The sequence below is a fragment of the Pan troglodytes genome, chromosome 1 (genome assembly GCF_028858775.2).
Source record: "Pan troglodytes isolate AG18354 chromosome 1, NHGRI_mPanTro3-v2.0_pri, whole genome shotgun sequence".
Lineage (NCBI taxonomy): Eukaryota > Metazoa > Chordata > Mammalia > Primates > Hominidae > Pan > Pan troglodytes.
The window spans coordinates 122769942-122791601 of record NC_072398.2 but is presented as its reverse complement, the minus strand read 5'-3'; the positions used below and the strand labels follow the sequence as shown (position 1 = coordinate 122791601).

At 41.9% G+C, this 21660-nt stretch overlaps 1 protein-coding gene across 2 annotated transcripts in view; it reads left to right on the top strand.

Moving 5' to 3' along the window:
• Nucleotides 1-6223: 6223 nt before the first annotated feature.
• The window catches only part of FNDC7 (fibronectin type III domain containing 7), a 33919-nt gene continuing 18482 nt past the window's right edge, over nucleotides 6224-21660 (top strand). The window contains exons 1-5 of one of the 2 annotated variants that reach the window (XM_054668305.2): nucleotides 6224-6434; nucleotides 10556-10574; nucleotides 14813-15067; nucleotides 15821-16081; nucleotides 19359-19616. In XM_054668305.2, coding sequence (XP_054524280.1) covers nucleotides 6288-6434; nucleotides 10556-10574; nucleotides 14813-15067; nucleotides 15821-16081; nucleotides 19359-19616 — 940 coding nt within the window. In that variant the 5' untranslated portion in view covers nucleotides 6224-6287. Of the gene's footprint in view, nucleotides 6435-9890; nucleotides 10038-10555; nucleotides 10575-14812; nucleotides 15068-15820; nucleotides 16082-19358; nucleotides 19617-21660 lie in introns of those variants that run through there. The other variant, XM_016923674.3, reaches the window with a different exon arrangement.

Sequence of the window (21660 nt, the reverse complement as noted above, 5' to 3'; positions counted from 1 at the left end):
GTTTTTATCTCTTAACTCTGATTTAGTTCCTCAGTTCCTCTAAGGCAATGGTGGTTTTGAGTTCTGGGCCCACTTTTTAGTAATCTGATGAAAGCTACCATCCTGTCTAAAAAAAAGTACCCCACTAGGTGCAGTGGCTCACATCTGTAATCCCAGCACTTTGGGAGTCCGAGGCCAGTAGGTCACCTGAGTGAAAGGAGTTTGAGACCAGCCTGGCCAACATGCTGAAACCCCATGTCTACTAAAAAGTGGAAAATACGGGCCGGGTGCGGTGGCTCATGCCTGTAATCCCAGCACTTTGGGAGGCCAAGGCGAGCAGATCACAAGGTCAGGAGTTCGAGACCAGCCTGGCTAACACAGTGAAACCCTGTTTCTAATAAAAAAACAAAAATTAGCCGGGTGTGGTGGTGTATGCCTGTAGTCTCAGCTACTTGGGAAGCTGAGGTAGGAGAATCCCTTGAAACCAGGAGGCAGAGGTTGCAGTGAGCTGAGATCACGCCACTGCACTCCAGCCTGGTTGACAGAGCAAGACTCCGTCTCAAAAAATCAAAATACAAAATACAAAATACAAAATACGCCGGGTGTGGTGGTGCACGCCTGTAATCCCAGCTACTCCGGATGCTGAGGCAGCAGAATCGCTTAGAACCTGGGAGGCGGAAGTTGCGGTGAGCCGAGATCTCACCACTGCACTCCAGCCTGGGCGAGAGAAGGAGACTGTGTCTCAAAAATAAAAAGTACCCTAAAATTTGTGTGTAACTTCAAAGGAACTCACAAACTGCCCGAGGACTTTGGTTCTGTTCATTAACTGATTTTTTTAAAGCTATGCTTAGATGTACAGTGTTTGGGAATTAATAAACCAGAAACTTAAGTTCCTAAGAGTACTTAGGCAGTTAGTTGCAAAGGCAGTATCTGTTTTGTTATTTTACTTAGAGGTGCAGAGGAAGAAAAAAATGACAATGGTATTCGCTTAATTCTCTTCCCTAAAAGTTGTGCTTTATTATAAAGTTTTTGGTTAGTAGAGATGAGGTCCCACCACTGGCAGTTTATACATCTTTCAACTGATGCCAACGTGCAACCTCAAACACTGACTAGTGGACCAATTCTCAGGTGATATTGGCCAACTGATGGGCGTTGATTCTGTTCCTAGTTTGATTCTATTACGTAAATGCTGAAATCAGCCTTGAATGACTAAATTATAGGACCTCTAAGTAGAGATGATTTTATGTGGCAGGAAACGCTTCTTGGTAGTGTCACTCTGAAATTTCCCCTCCGTCATTCCACCCTATAAAGTCCCACAGCACTTTGCAAGTACCTCTGAAATGGCATTTATCGGGACAATTGTCACAACTGGAAAATGTTAGCATCATGGCTGACTTAAAATCCATTATTTGATTTCTCAGAGTATTGATATTCAAAGCATTTCTATTTACATAATCATGATCCACAATGTGTAGCACAGATATCTATCCAGATGTGTGTGTTAGGGGGTGGGGGGTGCTTTTTCAGCCTATTGCATAAACAGAGAACTGACCTTACAGCATTTCATGTAAGCCCTGAGGTTTTGCCACAAGGATTGGAAAAAGAACTACTTATTGTAAAGAAATCCTCACATAAGCTTCCCTGATCTGCAGGTACTTAAAGTCCACCAATCTTCAGTTGGTTTTCCTTGGCTGATTCTTGTTCTGGCCATTCTGAAGCTGAATTATTTCTCTGTTTCTTGAGTCAGTGCAATTAGTCACACACATCCCTGCCCCACCCTCCAACAAATTCCATCAGCTATGAACCTCTGACATCCAAAATAAACATATAATCTAAGTGAAAACAAGCAGTGCTTGCTGAGCAAATGCAAGGGAAGACCTCTTGTCTTCTCCTTCCCTCTTATTTAGAAATTTTGAAGTCAATGTCCTGGATATTCGACTATACCAATAGAGGGAAAATCTTAAATGCAACACTCATCCAGCCAATCCAGGTACTGGTTCGGTGAACATTTCCTGAATGAAGTGTTCCATGGGTTATGCCGAAACTTGTGCAGGGACAGCCAATGATTTGTGGATGTGCCAGTTATTTATACATTTTCTAGCTCCACATCCACCTTTTATTTCCCTGCTTCGTGATTCTGGAGCTGGGCCTTTTAAACATTTTTCCATTGCCGGCTGGCATAATGTTAAGCGTGTCAGTGGAGCATGCTGGAGGGAGCTGCAGCAGAGAGGTGTGTTTTCTTTTTTCTTTTTTCTTCGTTGTGTAGGGGCCAGTGGCATGTAGAGCACCCAGCAATATATATCCCCCAACAAATTTCAGTACCATCTCATTGAGAGAAGTGGGAGTTCCCCGCAAGTCCACGAGTCCCCCTGCCCGCTTCCCAGCAAGTTTGCTAGTGCTCCAGCAGGCAGCTGCCCAGGAGTTTCAGCAGGACCTCACAGGTTTCCCAGTAAGTGTCAGTGGCACCCCAGTGGGTGGCCTCCTAGCTACTTTTGTTGACACCTCTGCTCTCCAGCTCCAACCTTCAGCTTCTCAGCATTTGCTGAGAAGCCACAACTGCACCCTCGCCAACAAGGTCTGAATCTCAGTCTAGCAAGGGAACGTCTCCTAATGTTTTCGTTTTTTGTTTGTTTTGGTTTGGTTTGGTTGTTATTGTTGTTTTAGACAGAGCCTTGCTCTGTCACCCAGGCTGGAGTGCAGTGGCACGATCTTAGCTCGCTGCAGACTCAACCAGGGCTCAAGCAATCCTCCAGCCTCAGCCTCCTGAGTGGTTAGGAAGGATGATTATGGGCGGGTGCCCCTACAACTGGCTGATTTTAATTTTTCTTCCTAGGGACTGGGTCTTACTGTGTTTCCCAAGCTGGTCTCAAACTCCTGGCCTCAAGCAATCCTCCCTCCTTGGCCTCCCAAAGTGCTGAGATTACAGATGTGAGCCACTGTGCCCAGCCACGTCCCCCACATTTGTTCTTTTCTTGGGTCCTCTGCCTCAGCACTAGAGGTAATGGCTGCTCCCTATATCCACTATTACTGTATTTTTTTAGCCTTCTCTTTACCTTTAGTAGTTAACCCCGTTACTGGTTAATAATTCTTTGTATCAAACTTTGCCTCTTGGAATTACTGTGTGTTTTCTGTCTCTGGACTGGACCCTGAATGGTACAATGTATTAAAATGATGCCAGTCATATGGATGCTCCCTCCTTTGGCTGGCTGATGAAGTAGTCTAGTATAAAGGGCTCAGCCCAAGAAGTTTGTTGAGAATTATGTAAGTGAATCAGACAGGCTTCTTTCAGAATTTTGACAGAAAACTAAGAATTGGCCAGTCCTTAGAAGAGTGGACAAGATGCATAGTTGTCTTACAACAGTGACCATGTAAAAGAGTCACCGGACCCTGAAGCTGCCTCACTTCCTGCTGGCTTTCTAGTTTTTTCCCAGTCTGGTCAGTGGATATCCTTGCAATTTCTCTGTTTTCCTTAAGGTGGCCTGAGTTTCTCTTCCCTGGAATACAGGAGCCTAACTGGTTTCTTTTATTGTAATAACCAGGAATCTCTGATCAGTAAGGGTCTTCCTGATATTTTCTAACATTGAGTTTTTAATCTGTTTATCCTTGTTAGTACCAGCAAGAAAATACCATCTACTTAATTTGAGTGAAGAAGAAAAAAAGTGGTGTGTGTTTGTGACAAAAAGTGGGGTTTGTTTGTTTGAGACATGGTCTTGCTCCGTTGCCCAGGCTAGAGTACAGTGGCACGATCGTGGCTCACTGTAGTCTCAACCTCCCAAGCTCAAGTGATCCTCCTACCTCAGCCTCCCAAGTAGCTGAGACTATAGGCACACACCACCACACCTGGCTAATTTTTTATAGAGATGGGGTCTCACTGCATTGCCCAGGCTGGTCTGGAACTCTTGGGCTCAAGTAACCCTCCCACCTTGGCCTCCCAACATGCTGGGATTATGGGCATGAGACATCATGCTGGGCCCAAAAAGGAAGTTTTATATGATTCCTTTTTTTTTTTTTTTTTTTTTTTGGTGGAAATGGTCTGCCTTTGGCAGAAGGGGGACGTAAGGGCATGGTGGAAGACTACATTATGGATTAGGCCACTAAAAATCTTGCAGTTTCCAATGTTTTCCTGGAGTTAATCCTACTCTACATTCCTTCTATATCCCTAAATATTTCTTTTTTATATCCCCTACAATGGCCACTTCAAATCTTTACTAGTTTCTGAAGTTCTTACTCCATCTCCATATTCATTTCATATTCATATTTACTGCAGCCTTGACCTCCCTGGGCTCAAGCACTCCTCCCACCTCAGCCTGCCGAGTAGCTGGGGCTACAGGCACACGCCACCCCACCTGGAGACTTTTTTATATTTTGGGTAGAGATGGGGTCTCTCCATGTTGCCCAGGCTGCTCTCAAACTCCTAGGCTCAAGTGATCCACCTGCCTTGGCCTCACAAAGTGTTGGGATTATGGGCATGAACCAATGCACCTGGCCACCTCTCTCTATATCTTTCCATTGCATGTCTTAAATTCTGCCCTTGGCTGATCTACCTATGCACCAGATCACATTTATTTATTCATTCATTTGTGTGGTAGACTGCCAATTGTTCCCCAATAGAGATTGCTGGAATGTATCGTTAGTCTCTTTTATCTCCTCTCACTGAATTCTGCTGCTTAGAACTTTAATGTGATAGCTGGAACTTTATCTTGGACCAAGAAGGAGGGCCTCCTCCTAGGAATGGCAGACTAAAGAGGAAAAAGGAGCCTGGGTCTTTCAAGACTCCGTGGAATAGAATTGCCACGCCACTCCTGGAGCCTTTGCCTCTACTATTTTATATCAGGAAGAAACTTCTGGTTAAGCCACTGTTATAGGTTTTCTGTCCACTCTCAGCAAAACCTAATCCTGACTAATCACAGTTTTGATATCTGGAATTGCACACCAAGTAACATAAGCTAAAATAGTGCGCATGAGCTTAGTGAAGGAGGGTGGCTGTCAGGAAGCATCGACACAGGCATGTGTGGTCTGGAAAGTGGATGATTCTTGTGTGGAGCATCCTCACATTTTCTCCCTCTTCCGTTCCAGACTCTTATCTTTATCTTTTATTTTCAGTCCCTCTCCTGGCCTTTGCATTATTTACTAATCTTAAATTTCCTGGTATTACCTTATTAGTACATTAATAATGTGTAAATAGACTTACTCTTGTAGCTGTTTCCCCTCTTGGTTGTCTTAGCTCCATTCCCTTCGGTATCAAAATTCATGCATTCACTGCTTTGCAGAATCTCATTCCTGAAGGGAGAATTTCAGACAGCTGGTAAATTTAGTCATTCAAAGCTTTAAAGTAAATTCACATTACAAAAGCAACCGCTTTATTTGCATTGTTTCCCAATGGAACAGTTCAGTGATAACACTCATTACCTATTTTGACAACCAAGAAGTTGACATTAGCCAGAGATGGTTGCTAACACAATAATTATCTTTCCTAACTCATTTCTTTAAAATCATTGTACTTCCAGACCATTGTTTTTCTCTCTTTCCTGAATCCCCTAGGTCCTATAAAACACATCATCAGATTACACCATCTACTGTCCCTCAGTTGTCTATATCATCCATGCCCAATAGATAATCCCCTAATATTTTAATAATTATAGAGTTTAATAGATGGCTCAATACCTCTTTCACCACTCTTGCCATAATTCTTAGTGATTCCAATATCCATTGAACAATCTTTCCAATACTCAGAGCTCTCAATTTTTTGACCTCCTGACCTCCAATGATTTTTTTTCCTCCATCTGACCTCAGCTGCCAGTTCCCATGGTTACATCATAGACCTGGCCATCATCAATAACTGGCACTTCTCCACAGTTTCCATTTCAAGCATCCCATTCTCTAATCACCAACTCCTATATTTCCTGCTTACTTTCTCTAAGATCCTCTCCAACAATTCTTTAACTCCCTTGGGTCCTCCATTCTATTGCTCCTGCCAACTTTTCATTCCATTGCAGCCCCTTTAGCCTCCATTGCAGGGAGGTATTACAAGCCACAGTTCCTTGCTTACCCAGCTTAGTTTCCACTGTACAATATTATAAATCACATCCTTGAAAACACTCTTAACTCCCTTACTGCGGTCTCCATCACCCTTGTCTAGTAATACCCCAATCCAAGTTAGATACAACTCTCTGTCGACTCTGTGCACGCAAGTGACTGAACATGACTGGTCCTGTTTGCCATCACTCCCAATGACCCACTTGAGGGGTTTGTGCTGCCCCCCTCTGGAACTCTGGGCTTCAGCGAACTGGAGAGTGGGTGTTCTTTAAATGTTGCACCCTAGGTGCTTCCGTTGCCCTGGTGGACACCATGGTGTACCATCCAGATCTCCCCTCCAGAGTTTTCCTGAATCTGGGCCAGGAGCACTAACATTCCTTTATCTACCAATCATTGGATGTAGGTGGCCCAGGGAGCAGGTATGACTTTGAGCCAGGCAGCAATCATGAGCCAAGGGCAAGTCTGCAAGAGACTAAGCGGGAGCTGTCAACCACCAACACTCCCTGCTGCTGGGGGCATAAGTGCACAGGCTGTTCTAACCAAGCTGCTCCCTCCTCAGGGCTTTTGCACTTCCACTTCCTTCTGCCTGGATGTTCTTTTCCTAAGTTTCCAAAGGATGCACTCCTTCACTTCCCGTAGGCCTGTGCTCAAGCATCTGGTTGCCAGAGAGGTCTTCCCTAACAGCTGTATTCTCTCCTATCACTCCACTTTTTCTTCATAAAATTTAGCAGCACTCAACATATTTTATTACTTTAGCTGCTTGGTTTGGCCTTCCTTTGCTAGAGTGCATGCTCCAAGAGGACAGGGTTCTGGTTTGTTTGTATCTTCCATGTCCTGAATAGTTCCTGATCTTCATTAGGTCCTCAATATGTCAACATATATTTGATGGGTGCACAAATTGAAATGCCTTAAATTCATAGTAGTCAGCTCATAAGGCAGAGTGGTTTAGTGGAAGGAGCTTAGGGTTTTGGAGTTAGACTGATTTTTGAAAACACCTTTATTTAGGTATAAGTAGCATTTAATAATAAATTGCACATATTTAAGACATAAACTCAATACATTTTGACATATGTATACACTCATAAATTCACCACGACAGTTCACATAATGAACACGTTCTTCACCCCCAAGAGTTTCCTCTTGCACTTTTGTAATCCCTCCTTCCTGCCATTCTCCATCCCCAGGCAGCCACTGATTTGCTTTCTGTTTTTAAGAGTAGTTTGCATTTTCTAGAAATTTATATGATTGGATCAAACCATCTGTATTCTTTTTTTGGGTCTGACTTTTTTTGAGATTCATCCATGTTTTTGTGTGTTCCTTTTTTTGCTGGGAAAAATTTCATTTGTTTATTACTTATTTTGGCTGACAGACATTTGGTTTGCTTATAGTTTGAGGATTGTTAAAAATAATGCTACTGTGAATATTCCTGTATGTTTTTGTATGGACATGTGCTTTCATTTTTTTTGAGTCAATACCTAGGAGTGAAATGGTGAGGTATGTGTTTAACTTTTTAAGAAACAGCCAAATTATTTTCCAAAATGATCGTACCATTTTTCATTCTTACCAGGTATGAGATTTCTGATTGTTCCACATCCTTGCCAACACTTAGTTTACTCAGTCTTTCTAATTTTATTATTTATTTATTTATTTATTATTTGAGACAGGGTCTCATTCTATTGCTCAGGCTGGAGTGCGGTGGTGCGATCATGGCTCACTGCAGGCTTGACCTCCTGAGTTCAAGTGATCCTCCCGCCTCAGCCTCCCAAGTAGCTGGCACTACAGGCACATGTCACCACATCCAGCTAATTTTTAAAAATTTTTTGTACAGACAGGGTCCCACGATGTTGCCTAGGCTGTTCTCAAATCTCCTGACCTCAAGTGATCCTGTTGCTTTGGTCTCTCAAAGTGCTGGGATTACAGGCACAGCCACAATGACCAGCTTCTAATTTTAGACATCCAATAAGTATGTATCTCACTGTGGTTTTAATTTGCATTCTGTGGGCCCAGAGCAATGGCTCACGCTTATAATCCCAGCACTTTGGGAGGCCAAGGTGGGCAGATGGCTTGAGCCCAGGAGTTTGAGACCAGCCTGGGCAACATGGTGAAACCCCATCTCTACAAATAATACAAAAATTAGCCAGGTGTAGTGCTGCACACCTGTGATCCCAGCTACTCAGGAGGCTGAAGTGGGAGGATCATTAGAGCCTGGGAGGTCAAGACTGCAGTGAGCTGTGATTGCGCCACTACATTCTAGGTTGGGTGACAGAATGAGACCCCGTCTCCAAAAAAAAAAAAAAAAAAAACCTTTTCTGCATTCTGCTAATGACTAGTGATGCTGAGGATTTTTTCCATGCCTTTATTTTCCACAAGTATGTCTTCTTTTGTAAAGTGTTTGTTCATATCTTTTGCCCATTTTGTATTGAGTTGTTTTCCTATTACTGGGTTTTGAGAATACACACACACAGAATACAAGTCCTTTATAAGATATATATTTTCCCCCAGTCTGTGGCTTATCTTTTCATTCCCTTAATAGTGCAGATATTCTTCATTTTAATGAAGTCAAATTTATCAAATTTTAAAAATGGATTATACTTTTAGTGTTGTATATAAGAAATCTTTGCCTAACCCAACGTCACAAAGATATTCTTTTGTGTTTTTTTTTCTGGACATTTTATAGTTTCAGGTGCTACATTTAGATCTATGATCCATTTTGAGTTCATTTTTTAATGTGGTGTGAGGTATGAATCAAAGTTTATGTTTTCTGCATATGGTTATCCAGTTGTTCCACCACCATCTGTTGAAAAGTCTATTCTTTCTCCTTTGGATTGCCTTGTATCTTTGTTGAAAATCAATTATCTATATATGCGTGGGTTTATTTTTGGACTCTCTGTCCCATTGATCTATTTATCTATCTTCATGCCAATACCACCCGGTCTCTATTTTATTTTAGCTTTATGGTAAATCTTAAAGTCAGGGACAGTAAATGCAGTTCTTTTCCCTTTTTTGTAATCCTATCTTGGTTGAAAGTAGAAATCAGACTGATGCGTTTTAACTCTAGTTTGATCATTTAATTCTTGTGTGATTTCAGATAAGCCAATTAATTATGTTTATTATTCATTTATGTATCTGTTCATTGTTAAAATTATACATTGTAATTCTTAAATTAAATGCTAATTATTATTAAGAGTGTGAACTAGGAAGACAGCTCCAGAAATAAAAGGAACTAGCCAGGCGCAGTGGTGCATGCCTGTAGTCTCAGCTACTCAGGAGGCAGAGGTGGGAGGATTGCTTGAGCCCAGGAGTTGGAGGCTGCTTGGCAAAATAGCAAGACCCTGTCTCTAAAAAAATGAAAAAAAAAAAAAAAAAGGTACTGGAACTGCAGGGTGGTACGGGGGATGGATAAATTTAATGTGCTCACCAGGGACCTCTCACTATCTTTCTCAGTACAGGGACATGCTCCTGCCCTTTCATATTCCATGTTGAAGTTTTGCAACAAATTCTTCCTGACAGTAGGACCAATCACTTACTTTGAACTAAAAGAACAACAACAAATAAAGCTGAAAAAGAAAAATAAAACTGGTCAGCATCCCCGAGTTTAAAATAATTATTCTACCACATCAACAACTTTCTGTGCAGCTTTCTAAAATTTTTATTTAGACAGAAATTGTTTTAAAAAGAAGGTTGCTTTGAAACCAAGGTTACAGTAGCTTTTTGGCCCGCTTGCCGTGGCTTTCTCCAACTCTCTTCTTCTTTTCAGTCTTTGCAATACCTGTCCCTGCCAGTCTCCAAGTGCCCCTGGTTACAGGTCAGCTCCACACTGAAGGGGAGGAGCTACTTCCTAGGGTCTCTTCCCAGCATCACAGCCCTACATCCCAGCGACCAACAGTGTTATACTCCTGGGGGCCAAAGAGGACCCTGATTGCTTTGTTTTGTGCCATGTGAGTACTATGTCCAACAGGATGGCTGGTGGACGAGAGACATTTTTGCCTTTGATTGGATTCATTCTTATCTGTCTTAAAATGGTGAGTTCATCATTCCAACTACACACAACTATTTAGGGGAAAAAAGAAAGACACATTATTTTTCTCTCCTTTTTTTTTTTTTTGAGGAGTTGGGGAATAGGGAGATAGAAATCAGAATACTTTGGTTTGTACCGAGGTTGTATATGTTTGCGTGTTTGAAATTTAATGCCATATACTAGAGAAAGAAAACAAGATTATCATTATATTTTAAGAACAAAGATTTCTGAAAAATCTGTCAGCAGCTACTGACTTAGTTCAATAGGCAGATTCAAAGGGAAAAAAAATGAAATAGTAATGGGATCCGCCTCCAGCCTCTAAATTCTATTTAGAGTTGCTTTGTGGTAGATTTGGGTGCTGGGAAATGATTTGTGTGGAGAAATACTTGTATGGATTGAAAGGCTGCTCACGTTAGGTGTAAAAATGTTGTGATTAATTTATTACCACTTTTATTCATGTTTTACGTTTGTTCAAGTTGTGTTTTTCTGTGTGGTTCTAATTTTCCAAACTTTCCTTTTCAGGTTGCTTCAGCAAAATCAGGTACAATTTTCTGACCTGCAAGTTTTTCCTTCTCGTATTTGATTTTAATTTCCATTGTTAATTCACGGGCTACCCTGAAATGTAAAGGCTATATGAGAAAAAAAATTCAATATTTTCTGAGCACTCACACTGGGTGCTAAGCACTCTATTGGGTCCTGGGGAGACAATAACTGGTAAGACAAATAAATGGATTGAACTCGAAAGACAAATCTTCATAAAGTGTTCTTGCTGAGGACTATAATGTACAGAGTCATGTAGGCATGCATTTTCTCATATACAGTTAGCCATGTGTGAAATATTACAATGATCATCATTCCAGTTAAGATATTGTACAGAGTCTAATTTATACAAATGTTCTTGTTTATCTTCTGGGGAATTAGAGGGAAAATGAGAAATGTTATATTTGATTAAATTGTCAATATTCCCTACTTTAAAAAGAACTTTATACTTCTAATATTGCATATTTGAAATATAGACAGTAGTCACTCAGGGCTGAAAGGGGACCCTCTTTTAAAAATAGTTGATCTCCATCTTTCTTGAGTAGATAACTGAAGGCAAAAATAATTTATCTAGAGGCCCCTCCTAGCTCATTTGTGCTAGAAATCTAAGTACCTGGAATGGAAATTTATTTTTAGGAGGGTTAACTTATCTGTAGGAACCACATAATATCAACCATATCACCAATAAATTCTCATAGTGATTCAACATAAATTAGAAAATTTTTTATTTATTATTTTGTCCACACCACAGAAAAGGAAGTGAAATTAAGACAGTTAAAAAATTTGATACAGATACATGTCTGAGCCATGAAATTTCATAAAATTCATGCATATACAGTAAGTTTTTAAAAATTTCTATTTCCTGGCTGGGTACCAAGGCTCACGCCTGTAGTCTCAGCACTTTGGGAAGCCAAGATGGGAGGATTGCTTGAGCCCAGGATTTCAAGACCAGCCTGGGCAACATAGCAACACCCCACCTCTTGCTTTATTCTTATTTACTTGTCATATTCTTGAGAGATCTTTAGGATTAGCCAGGAAACTATAGGAGGGTCTGCTTGGCCATATACAAAGTGGCATTATTTTTTTTTTTTTTTTTTTTTTTTTGAGACAGAGTCTCTGATGCCCAGGCTGGAGTGCAGTGGCGCGATCTCGGTTCACTGCAAGCTCTGCCTCCCGGGTTCAGGCCATTCTCCTGCCTCAGCCTCTCCGAGCAGCTGGGACTACAGGCGCCCGCCACTACCCCCGGCTAATTTTTTGTATTTTTAGTAGAGACAGGGTTTCACCGTGGTCTCGATCACCTGACCTCATGATCCGCCCGCCTCGGCCTCCCAAAGTGCTGGGATTACAAGCGTGAGCCACCGCGCCCGGCCGGCTTCTTAAATAAGTCGACTTTGGGTGGACAGAATCTAACTCTGCCGTCTCTTACAAGGTCCTAGCACACCCAGGACAGACCAAGCCCTCAGAACAGGCCCCTTTTTGGTGTTTATAGCATCTGCACTAATCTAGAGAAATGGTGGGTCAGGCTAAGCTACTGATGCTGCTGCTAATTGACTCAATTGCTAATTGAGTCCCGGCTTTTCAACAGATAGAATGTGTATTAGCTACACTGTATAGAAGGTTTCATTTTGGTTGTGTGTGTTTTGATTTTCTTTGGGCTCTGGTATTGCTGTGTATCTGTGTCTGGTCACTGGGGCCTCATGGGCTAATTTAGATCTCTTTGAGCTGGTGGAATGCACAGATGCTGAGAATCAAAGGCTTCATTTTTGACTGATCAGAGTGGTTGGTTGCACATCTAGGGAATAAAGTTTTCTCTTTCATCAGTCCAGTCAGTGGGCTAAACATAGAAGTAAGAAAGAGTAAGGAACTGCTGCTATTTTATGGACTTTACACTCCAGCTTCTCATCTACTAAAGGGCAACATACTACATAGGTGTTGATCTCCTTTCATTGTTGATGCTGGTCAGAGCCTGCCCTAAAACCAGGTGTAAAACAGACAATCTGTCTCTCCAGCCTGTGTTTGCCGCATACTCCTCAGAATCCCACTTTCACAGGACCCCTCCATGGCAGTGCCATATGGTCTGGCTTTTCCGAACCCATCAAAATTTACTTGTCTTGGCTCATACACAAACATGCGCGTGCGTGCACGCACACACACACACACACTTTCCAAGTGCCCTAACATACATTATTTCACTTATTCTTTACAACAATCCTAAAATGCAGGTATTTTAAATTTCAAAGTAAATCCTAATATGTAGGTATTAATAATCCGTATTTGTCAAGGAAGGTAACAAGTCTAGAAGAGGTAAAATGACTTGCATGCCTTCACACACAAAAGTAAATAGCAGGGCCAGGGCTCAAACCCAGAGCTCCTGAATCCAAACCCTTTGCTATTTTCCCACCACACAACCCCGAGTTTCATTCTGCGATACCGGCTTCCTGCATTATGACTTCCAAGCAAATGTGCCTCTCCTAGATCAATTCCATGAGGCCAGTTTTGTGGAGCCCTCGGGCCCCGTGACAGGCCTGTGGGGAGAGGGTCTGTGTCATGCTAGCCTTTTAGATGCCTTTCAAACTGCTCCGTGAATGCATGATCTGGCCTCCTGTGTCTGTGGCCAGTTTGGTTGTCATTTTCCCAGGAAGTTAGTTCATTCCAATGAACAGAACTGGTAACATAGGAGATAAGATTAACTCTGGGGACAGAGGAAAGAGAAGGAGTTGAGAGACACCAGAAAATTAGAGGAAAGAAGGCATATAGCACAGGATCATTAGCTGGGGGAGCAGAAGAGGGATGTGTGTGTGTGTGTGTGTGTGTGTGTGTGTGTGTGTGTGTGTGTGTCGGAAGAGGGAGCCCCTGCTGGGGCTTTCTATTCTGTAGGGGAGAGAGGGAGCGAAGCCCTTTCCCCATAGAATTGGCTTCCACTGGCAAGTGGCTATGATGAGCAGGCCTGAGACTTTCCTCCAGCATATATAACTGTCATAATTTTCTTTCAATGGCAAAAGAGACTATCCTGGGTGATGTTCAAAGAATGTCTGGCCAGGGCACAGAGGAGACTTTGTTCATTTTTGCAGCATGGTTATTTCTGAGATGCTGCCAAAGCTAACTCTCTGGGCTATTGGTACAGAAAGAGAAAGTTGTCTGTATCGTGCACATAGGGACTTGGCTCTGGGAGAAGGGGAGCTGATGCTGGAGAATCACCTGTCTGTCTTTACTCCTTCTCCCTCTTTGCCCTATAGTTCTGCTTGTTTGTCTTCCCTTTAGTTTTGAATTTGACATATAGTGATTTTACCCAGCAAGTGGAGTACATTAAACCTGAAAGTCCAAGTGCCAGTTTCAAATAAAACTCAGCTATTTTTGTTTGACCTTTTCTTCCACTTAGATCTCCTATATCCAAGACATTTTTGCATCTATGGAATTTTGTAAAGTAGTCAACCTGATTACTGTGCTGTATCTCCTACTCCATACTCCTGAGTGTAGGAATGCTTTGTGTAAGCCCATGACATAAGCATTCATATCTCCTGGCAAACCATAGCCCGGCCCATCGCATTCTTATGCTGAGGCAGATATTGTGATAGAGAAAGGGAGAATAAAGTTTACTTTTATTTTGTATGGAAGAATCTGAGAATTATTCCACTCTGATAATATGAAAGAAAGTGCTATGGAGTAATTATAACAAAGAACTCAATCCTCCCTCCTTGCTCCATTGGATTAAAGGTTATCTGGAAAACATGCAAAGTGCATGAGAGAGTGACCACAGCCACTGAGCGGAGGCAGGAGGAATGGAGATGGGTCCAGCTGGAGGCAGTGGGATGGCTGTGGGACCAGGAGGGGAGATCAATGGCAAAGCAGCCTGCAAAATTCACAGAATGCCCAACTGGAGTAGAATACTCTGGAAGAAAGCCTCTCAATTATTCTCTCTCTCTTCCCAGAGTTCTTTCCCGTAATTACTTCTCATTCTTATTTAGCTCTTTTAAAAGTACAAAAAGTGCAAATTACCCCACAGGCAACTGGGGAAAACTTTGAAATCCCATCCCTGAATGAGAGGTTTGAGCTTTCTGGATCTCTTCTGGAGAGTAGCTTTGTCTTTCTTTTTCTCTGTTTTTCCTTGATCTGAATAATAAGGGCAAAACTTCTGTCTGAAGGAAGGCATGAGAATGATTTAGCTTGAAGAGTAAAATGATGAAAGAAGTCATCCTTGTAGGTATCTTGGCTAATGTACAACTCTAAAACCTCTTTCAGCTCCTGAAATACCCACTATTGATCAAGCATATTCAAAACTCAGCAACAGTATCACTGTAGAATGGGCTACAGTGCCGGGTGCCACCAGTTACCTCCTCACGGCTGAAGACGGGGACACAGTCATTGAAACCATGGTGGCCAATTCCCCAGGCACTGTGACGGGACTAAAGGCTGCAACCTTGTATGAAATCACCATCAGATCCATCAGCGCTGCTGGGAGAAGCCTGGCATCACCTCCAAAGCAGGCAAAGACAGGTGGCTGGATGGATGCTCATCCTCCGTTGAGTGTTTGCTTGTGACTTGGATCAGTTATTCTGGTGCTGCAAATGCAGAATGTGATTTGGTGTCACATGAGTGCCTACAATTCAAGGCCCAGAAGTGAAAGCTACCAAATGATGCTGTTTGAGAATTCAGCTATCTGTGGAGGAGGTGGCATTTAAATGCCAGATGCTTTGCTTTGGAAAATAAAGCCCATTTCTGGGCATCTTTAAAAGCATCCCAGCTTTTAAATCTCTGAAATAGGGATTTCTGGTTTTAACACGCCAAATGAAGAACACAGAGAAGGGATTTTGCTGCACTCTGACCATATGGCATATATGTTAACAAAACAAATAAAAGCATTTGGAGTTTGTCATCAGCATTACTGAAATTGATTTGATAAAGTTGTACCTAGGCATATTTCTGAAAAGTTATGTGCACATTAAAATGGTGTAACCCCTCATTTTCCCATTGATTTATATTATGATTATAGGAATGTTTTATCTAATTTCTAACTTCAGTTAAAAGTAATGCCTGATATTTAGCGTTTCTCTGTTTCCCATTCCTCTGCCAAGTCATTTATGATTAGTATACACTTAAATAGCAATTATTTAATGAAACTTTGTTGTGAATGCTCTTATAAAGCAAATAGTTATTGTATATTATGGATATCAATTTACTTGCTTCTAAATTTGAATTATCCTCTATTGGACTTTGGTAACACAAATGCATGTGTTTTTATTTTTTTAGTGTTGGCTGCACCAATTCTAGAAGTAAGCTCTCCAAGTTCAGACTCCATTCTTGTGCAGTGGGAAGCTGTATATATGGCAATTGGATTCTCCGTGTCCATTATGCGAGCCAATGGCTTGGGGAGTATATGGAAAGAGAATACTACAAACACCTCCTTGACATTCACCAGTTTAGAAGCCGGGACTCTCTACACCATAAAGGCCTATGCATGGAATGCCAACAGAATCCCTGGGGATGACTCCACCTGCAATCAGAGAACAAGTAAGAACTTCTCAGCTCAGCCTCCAACAATTCTACTTTTGATTAATGAGGGGGGCTGTGTGTTGCAGCCATCAAGGGCAGTGTTACATGACAAGTACAGAGCAGCTGGCAGCAGCTATTTAAATTTATTATAAAGTTATTTATAGTGCCTTGTCTATTCCTCCTCGGTAGTTTAAACGCTTCCTGCATGGATAAAGAAATGCTACTCAGAATGCACACAGCATGGCTCCGCCCTCTAATATCCAACTCAATTTCAGCATTCACATTCGACCTCACACAAAAGAAGATGATTCTTGTTAGGTTTACCCATCACCCCTTGTCCCTTTCTGGGTTCAGGCCAATTAGTATAAGAATTGGGCCAAATAGGAATTCATTTGTTCAGCAGATACTAAGTGAGTGTGTGCCAACTTTGAGCTGGCATTGTTCTAGAGATACAGCGGCAAGCAAAGCAAGGTTTCTGCAGGCACAGTGCTTGATGCTGCAGTGGAATTCATGTTTCAGATCTGTTTCCCAAAGGCCTCAGCTTGGGTCTGAAGTCAGCGTGGGGCTTCCCACTATTGCTCCTCCAGCTGTGGGGAGAAGTTGAAGCTTGGTGTGCATTTTCTCACTGTCCCACCTAGAGGTCCCCCGAGCAAAGGACTCTGCGGCATTACAACTGGAGGTCCAAACTGAGCTGCTGGAGTGAGCCAAGCGAATGAGAGAGAGAGAGAGAGAGAGAGAACGAGAGGGGGTGTTTTTTCTTTCCTTGAGGCAGAGTAAGCCATCCACTGGCAATATAACCTACATAGATACGAGACTCTCACCAACCAGATTAGCTGTTTCTCCACTTGGGGAGGACACAGGAAAGGATGGAAAGAAACCAGAAATGTTCTCTCCAACTTTCCCTAAGTTTGGAGGGGAATAGAAGCCCCATAGTGTATGGGCCAAGGCAGAATGTAGGGAGAAGAGAGGGGTTTGCCTTTTATACTATTTCCCTAGGGAGGTAGTACAATCATAGCCCTGCGGTGATTCATGACAGGCTTGGCGAGTCAGGATGTCTGTGACAAGTCAGTCTCCCTGGGCCTTTTCCTAGTCTGGCTGGCTTGCTTTCTTCCCTCCTTCCCTTATCTTCCCCTCCTGTCCTTCCCTTTCCTTTCCCTTTCACACTGCTTTTTTCTTTCCACATTTGTTGAGGGCCCACTGTGTGCTGGGCATAAGTTAGCTGATGGAAATACAAAAGCAAATAAAGCATGATCCCTCCTTTCAAAGAATGGACTATGTCAAAGGAGAGACCAATGGTGAGTCAGCGTTTCCAGTTTCACCTGACCAGTGCTTTGGCAGAAGGCTGCCGACACAGCGAGGCACAGGAGGGAGCATCTTCATCAGGCTGGGGCACTGAGACAGCATCCCCTAGAATAACTTGTTTCTTAAAGACTTCCCCTTCATAGATTTCCCCATGTTTTACAAAGCTATACAGAGTTTAGATTTCGCCTCTGGATTAGTTTCCTAGGGCTGCTGGAACCACAAACTGGGTGACTTGAACAATAGAAATATTTGGTTTCATGGTTCTGGAGGCTACGAAGTCTGAAATCAAGGTGTTGGCTAGGTTGGTTCCTTCTGAGGGATGTGAGGAAGAATCTGTTCCAGGCCTCTCTCCTTGGCTTGTAGATGGTTATCTTCACATTCACATGGAATTTTCCCTATATATGTTTATCTGTGTCCAAATTTATTCTTTTTATAAGGAAATCAGCCATATTGGATGAGGGCCCACCCTAATGATCTCATCTTACCTGATTACATCTGCTATGACCCTATTTCCAAATAAGGCTACATTCTGAGAGTACTAGGGGTAAGAACTTCAACATATGAACTTGGAGGGAACTCAAGTCAACTCATAACAGGCTCTCACTACTCTACCTATTTTTCCTAGTTCTCCCATGCTTCCTGTGGGAAAAGCAAGTTGCCCTAAAACACTGCAGGCTACCCCTACCAGCCCTGGGCCCAGCACTTCCCTAAAGCAGAACTGCCTCTGCAGACTAGCTGACCATGCAGTGGGAAGGGGCCTGTCGAGATGGCCCACGGGAAAATCATGGCAGGTGCCTGCCTTACAGAGAATGAGTTAGGTCCTCATGTCCTCAAAGAGGCCTTCCCGGCCAGGCACGGTAGCTCACTCCTGTAATCCCAGCACTTTGGGAGGCCGAGGCGGGTGGATCACGAGGTCAGGAGATCAAGAACATCCTGGCTAACATGGTGAAACCCCGTCTCTACTAAAAATACAAAAAATTAGCAGAGCATGGTGCCGGGCGCCTGTAGTCCCAGCTACTCAGGAGGCTGAGGCAGGAGAATGGCATGAACCCCAGAGGCGGAGTTTGCAGTGAGCCAAGATTGCGACACTGCACTCCAGCCTGGGCGACAGAGTGAGGCTCCATCTCAAAAAAAAGAAAAAAAAGAGGCCTTCCCTGTTTGCCCCAGACATGTCCAGAGGATGCTGGTCTCTGCTCACAGACTGTTTAAGCAGTTTCCTAAGGCCTGCTGCGTGGGCGTTATTACAGTACAGATTCCAAAGAACTGAGGCCAATTTCTCCCCTCCCCAGGTCAGGACACCTTCTTACGCTTTTTTAATGCGGTAACTCTTAAAAAAGGAAGGTATATTTACAAGAATGTAGGGTTAAGTGTTTTGGAGACACTAAAAGACTGCCTTAATATGTATGCATCACACTTGACACCTTCCTTCCTTCCTTTTGATAATGAATGGAAAGAAAATCTGCTCCTCTAGAAACAATTATGACCGAAAAGCTATTGCAGTAAAAGTTGTAGCAGATGTCAAAAGTAACGAAGGGATATGTTTAGTTTCATTGATCAATAACAGAAAATATTTGACCTATCACTTAATGATAACATACCCACATGGCCCTTTTAGTTCTCCCCATTTATAATTTCATTTAACTATTTTAACTACTTATTAAATAATGCATTAATTCATTCAAAATATGTCTTTTGGCACCTATAGGTGTTAGGCATGGATCTTATTAGATCTATTTAGATATAAGAAAAAAATAAATAACAAAAAGGGTAAATAATATGGGGTCAAGATCACACAGTATATTATGAGTTTGCATAGTAGCAGATGAATTACCAGTTCCCAGGCATCATCCTAAATCCCAATTTTATGCTTTGAACACTTGTAATTATCCAACTATTGGGTACCTTATCCTCCAGGCTCTGCAACATTCTTATGCCAACTCTTACGTAGTTTGTAAGGCTACTACAAAATCTTAATTGTTTCTCTAAAATGTAGGTCCTCGGGCCCCTGCCAACATTCAAGTCTCTTTCGATAGTGGAGCTCTGAAGGCATCTTTTTCATGGGCACTGGCAGAAGGAGCTTTCAATTATACTGTAATGGCTTTGAGTGACTCTTCAGAGCTGACCTGCAGTACAACTTTCAGTTCCTGCACCATCTCTTCCCTCCAGTGTGGAACTGAATACTTGATTTCAGTTTTAGCAAGTAATGATGCTGGATCTAGCAAATCATCTTCAGCAATGACCCTGAAAACTGGTATGTAAACAAGAGTGAGACTGCTGTAGGGCTTGCAGCCCTGACTGCTGTAAGGGAGACGTTCACTGACAATGTTTCTGAATACACTGGAAAAAATGAAAATGAAAGCCTGGTCTAAATGAAAGCATTGAGTTGGACATTCTCATGAATTTGAATAATATTGATAGTGAAGCGAGATATTGTGTATTGCAAAAAGCACTTTTCGGAAAATTAGGAGGCCTGGTTTCTATTCCAGATCTTTCATTAATTAGTTTTTTCTTTTTCCATTGTAAAGCTGTGAAAATTCTAAGATGTGGTTTGAGTTGTACACAGCTCTAACTGTGCATACAGATAACTGCGTCTTCTTTACGTCATGTCTCATGTCCTAGGGTTGGTGGGAGCCGCCATTTTTTAAGAAAAAGATAGGATATTTCTAGTTCTGAACATGTGTTTAGATATTTTTCCACTTTCATTCTTATCAGAGAGATAACCACATACACATGTGGAAGTTGACTCCTCTATTTAGAAATATCTATGTGTCTTGGGGATGGAAACTAACACTTAATGAAACTAACACTTAATGAAGAGCTACTATGTCTCTGGCACTATAAGTATATTATTTCATTTAAATCTCATGACAACTCAGTGAGGTGGGTTCTATTTTCTCTTTTTTTACATAAGAAAATTGAAGCTCAGAGAAGTTAAATAATTTTCCTAAGGGCACACCGATAATAAGCGGTAGAGCTGAGATTCAAGCTGCTCAAGTTTGCCTAATTCCAATGCTTAAAGCCAAAGAAAATGTTGACAATTACAATAATATCTACTTTATCTAACCGTCAGTTATGTCATTCTAAGTTTAAAAAGCTTCTGAACAGAAAGAAAAGGAGCTGTCATCAAGTTGATGCACTCCATTCCACAGGAAAAAAAAATAAAGCTATTCTTTCAGGCCCGCACTCTCATAGTTATGTTAAATTAAGGTCAATGATAACAAACTTGATGATTTGGCTTCTCTTTCGACAACTGTGATTTAATGTGAATGGTACATTAGAAGTGATTATGAGGACAAGATAGCTGAGAGTGGGAGAAGAGAGAAAAAATACTTTCAAAAGCATAGCAGTTCTGAGTTACGCAGTTAGGCATTTAATGCAGGGGCGAACCATGCAGAGTTTTTAAATCTTGGACACACATTAAGAGCATCTGGGGAGCTTTTACAAAATCCCCATACCCAGGTCCCACTTAAGACCAACTGGAGTTGCTGGGAATAGAATTTGGATATGAATAGTTTGTAAAAGCTCCCCAGTTGATTCTACTATGCAGTCAGGGTTAAGTGCCATTGAAATAGTCCTTCACACTTAACAGGTCCAGGATGTTCTAAGGCAGTTTGTGTATAACACAGTCATGATCATAGGGATGACCTTGACTTATTAATAAAAGAACTATGTTTACAAAGTACTATGTGTCTCCTGGGGCCCAGAAGTGTGTAATATATTTTGGGAAGATTTCCACTAGAGAAAACTAAAATTTTTAAAGCTTAGCACTTGAATGAACAAACTTTACTTGAATTCATTCTTTCAGAAGATCTTGTTCCATCAATAAATGAGGCATTATGTGGATAAATGAGGTATTGCCTTAACACAGAGAAAAAGTCAATATTAATCAAATCAATACATGCCTGCTTTTGACATAGTCTAGCACTTATTGTGTGAGATAAACTTTAGGACATCTGAGAATGTCTCCTGGGTTTGTACTGAGTTATACATACTATTTGATTTGTTCCTTATTCGTAGCATCTAGTATCTTAACTCTATGCTTAAGATGCTCCCTGGAGGATGTAATGGGCATGAGAATGTATTCTGTCATTCAGTGCATGAGAGGCTGCAGTTAGAAAAACTTTCCAGGTTGCACACAGGGGCTCATGCCTGTAATCTCAACAGTTCGGGAGGCCAAGATGGGTGGATTGCTTGAGTCCAGGAGTTCAAGACTAGCCTGGGCAACATGGCTAGACCCGTCTCTACAAAAAATACAAAAATTAGCTGCTCATGGTGGCATGCACCTGTAGTTCCAG